Here is a 3108-nt window from a genome sequence, read left to right as displayed (position 1 = left end):
TTGACTTCAGATCGTTGAAGCAGGGAGCTAGAGGAAACTGAACTGACTATCTCAATAATATTAGAAAAGATATGAAGAAGCAAATGATGAATAGAAAGTATCAAATATGATCATTCTTCACCGAGCAAATGGTTGATGAAGATGTAAGCTTGGTTATATGCAACGGAAAGTCAGAAAGTGAGGTTCCTACATCAGCATTAGGTGACAAAATCAACCCAAATTGTGTGAAGCCTCCTAAAAAGTGAGCAAATCAATATTATATTTGAGATTTTCATGAACCTGTTTTGGAACTCTCCATTGTTGTGCTTTGAGTTTCCTCTCTCTCTCTCTCTCTCTCTCTATATATATATATATTTATCTCTGCCATCATATGAGGTTGTATAAGCAAAACCCAACAGCTGAAGAAACTCCATTGTGCATAAGTAAAGTTAGTCAGATGGAGCTGGTAATGACCATCATTGTGCTAAGCATTTTCTTCTCTGGTTTGCTTCCACACTGTTCTGGTTCTCTGCAACTTCCGTTAATGAAACCTCCTCTTCAATATCAAGGTAACTAAAACTAACTTTATATTCTCCCTTTTGTCCTCTCTTTCTTTATGATTCTTGAAGTGATCAGGTTGTGCGCTTTTATATTTGGTTTTCATTTGAGCAGTAAATTCACACTACCTCTCTCTCCCACAAATATTCCCAAGGAAGCTTATGAACACTGAACGACAGGTACTGCAGAAATCAGCAGCAGATCATCAGTCAATCTAATTCTCGTCATCTCTTTCAATCATCTATATACGTGTCATTCACTCTTGTATTTTCCTGGAAAATATAGATTAAAGAACATGATGAAGAATCTACACATGGTGCGTCGAAACAGAATGACAAAGAAAACCTTTCAGGTAAGCATCAAGAAAACTTCTCTCCTTCATGCTATCTTATCCCATATCTGTATCAAATCCCTTTTCTTGAATCCTGTATCTTCCATAATAATTAATAACCTCATGTATTCATACACATTGCATGAATTAGGTCCAATCTATCAAATAATCAATAAATAAACATGTGGCATACTGAAACATGTCAGAAACCAGGAGATCCTTAGCACAACTGGTATACATTAATAGACAGTGCATTAGATTAAAATACTACCCCATTAAACAACAGCAGCATCCATAGATTTTTTAACTGATTAATCAGTGAAATATGAAGCCATGATCTGTGAAACATTTTGCAGGGAAGGAACAAGAAAAAGAGCAGAAGATGAAGGTGGTAAGGAAGAAGAAGAAGAAGAACAAGGGGACAAGGCAAGAATGGGTGGAAGGGGAGGACCCTTCACAGTACATGACAATGGATTATAGCAGAGTGAGAAGAAGACGACCAATACACAACAAGAACATACCTGTAGCTCCGTGAAACATGGGAGCTATTGACCATTTTAGATTTTGCACTATACCCCCCAAAACTAAATCAACTAGCTAGTTCTTTTCTTGTTTTGGACACACAGTTTTGTATTGGCCCCTGAATTTGCGTGTCTTGTAATTAGGTACCTTGTGCTACGACTTATATTTAGTCTCTGTCCTCATCCTCTATTGTGTTGTGGCCGACACAAGGAGGGACCAGAAACCCTAAAGTTTAGGTCACTCTGTAACCATTTTCCCCTTGATTTTATTTTATTTTTTTGTCTCTATGTTTAATTATCCCTTATTATTTGCATTTCTGATGGACATGTATGTAATTTATGTATATCTTTTCTTGTTTGGAGCATATAATCTTATTAATTTGTATGTGTTTTTTCCCCTTTGGCAAGAACATGCATATAAGTAATCATATATATATATATATATATATTATAGTCTTAGTAGTTTTTGCACATGGCCAACTTTATGTTGTAGTTTCCAAAGTTAGTATCATGGATGGTTTGAAAATTCTAATCTATGACTAAGACAATATCCCAGAATCAACGACAACAAATGTGATTTACATGATTTACGGTAAAGTCTTTTAAAGAATATAGGAGGAAATCAATTTTCATCATTTTCTTTTCATCATTTTAATATAGGTAAATTTTAGCTAACATCTATCGTTTAAGAAAGTTAATTAATTTTAATAATTATGTTTGAAATTGAAAATTTTAGACTAAAATGTCCTGATGATCAATCCTTTGTTTTCTCTTAATTTAATAATGCTATCATTTAATGAAGAGCATCAATTGAGGAAAGATATTATAAATGTGTCTTGAAAATTATTATTTTGCCTATAAAAAACAAAAAAAAATCATATAAATGTTTTGCTTATATTTAAGAACGAAGGAAGTATTTGAAATAAGCATTATTACATGGCTAACTTCCTCTAACTCACATTTGTAGAAGGTTGTCAATTTTCTAGCTCACTTTTTCCTTTTTAATCACCCATTCAGTCTTTATTAGCAAACTTAATACACAAAATATCCGTCAAACCTGCACGCATGGGGTTAATTACTAGTTGCATTAAATATATTGTCGCTGCTGAATAAAATGAGCTTACTAATTGCACATATGTATTTAATTATTGCTTTCTTGGGTTACTAGACAATTTCAATATTAAATTATATGTTTAGAAGCGTACGAGAATTTAAATTTATTTTTGGCATAATATTTCATTTTAACTTTTGAAAATGATAGAATGTCACTTCTATCATTAACAAAAATTTAGTTTAATTATTAGTTAACTAAAAAATTATAAAAAAGGATTCAAAAAAAATTAAATAAAATTTCTTGTCAACTAATAGTTAAAGTTAATTTTTATTAATGATATGAGAGACAATGCATCATTTTTAAAAGTTAATGGAAAATATTACATAAAAAATAAGTTTAAAATCTCAGACATTTCTAAATTTATAGTTTAGGAATAAATTTATAATTTAATCCTTGGTTCATTAACATGCACCTAAAATTCACGTGTACGTGTAATTACAAAAGAAAAATCTCAATTATGCAAAAGATATTAGTGGTTTGGTCAGGGTATAACTCTCAAGTTTTCATTTTGTTTAACTATTAAAGAGTCCCTTCTTTTAGTAAAAGAAGATATTTTTGCTGCAGTATTGATCACGTTAAAAAATACCACAAGATATTTTGAGTTT

General features: G+C 31.5%; 1 protein-coding gene across 1 annotated transcript; it reads left to right on the top strand.

Moving 5' to 3' along the window:
* The first annotated feature begins 369 nt into the window (after positions 1-369).
* Positions 370-1705, top strand: LOC129310494 (protein GOLVEN 6-like). Its single transcript, XM_054952352.1, has 4 exons — positions 370-548; positions 652-716; positions 823-889; positions 1225-1705. The coding sequence occupies exons 1-4, from the start codon at positions 371-373 to the stop codon at positions 1401-1403; spliced, it is 489 nt and encodes a 162-aa protein (XP_054808327.1). The 5' UTR covers position 370; the 3' UTR covers positions 1404-1705.
* The last annotated feature ends 1403 nt before the right edge of the window (positions 1706-3108 follow it).

This window comes from Prosopis cineraria, unplaced genomic scaffold (genome assembly GCF_029017545.1).
Source record: "Prosopis cineraria cultivar Desert tree isolate PC_DT_omini unplaced genomic scaffold, ASM2901754v1 PC5, whole genome shotgun sequence".
Classification (NCBI taxonomy): domain Eukaryota; kingdom Viridiplantae; phylum Streptophyta; class Magnoliopsida; order Fabales; family Fabaceae; genus Prosopis; species Prosopis cineraria.
This window is presented reverse-complemented; position numbering and strand designations above follow the sequence as displayed.

Bases quoted from the DNA above. Each gene is read 5' to 3' on its own strand.
- LOC129310494 (XM_054952352.1), top strand. From the start codon at position 371: ATGAGGTTGTATAAGCAAAACCCAACAGCTGAAGAAACTCCATTGTGC. The intron at 549-651 runs GTAACTAAAACT...TCATTTGAGCAG, and splicing joins ACCTCCTCTTCAATATCAAG to TAAATTCACACTACCTCTCT. The intron at 890-1,224 runs GTAAGCATCAAG...AACATTTTGCAG, and splicing joins TGACAAAGAAAACCTTTCAG to GGAAGGAACAAGAAAAAGAG.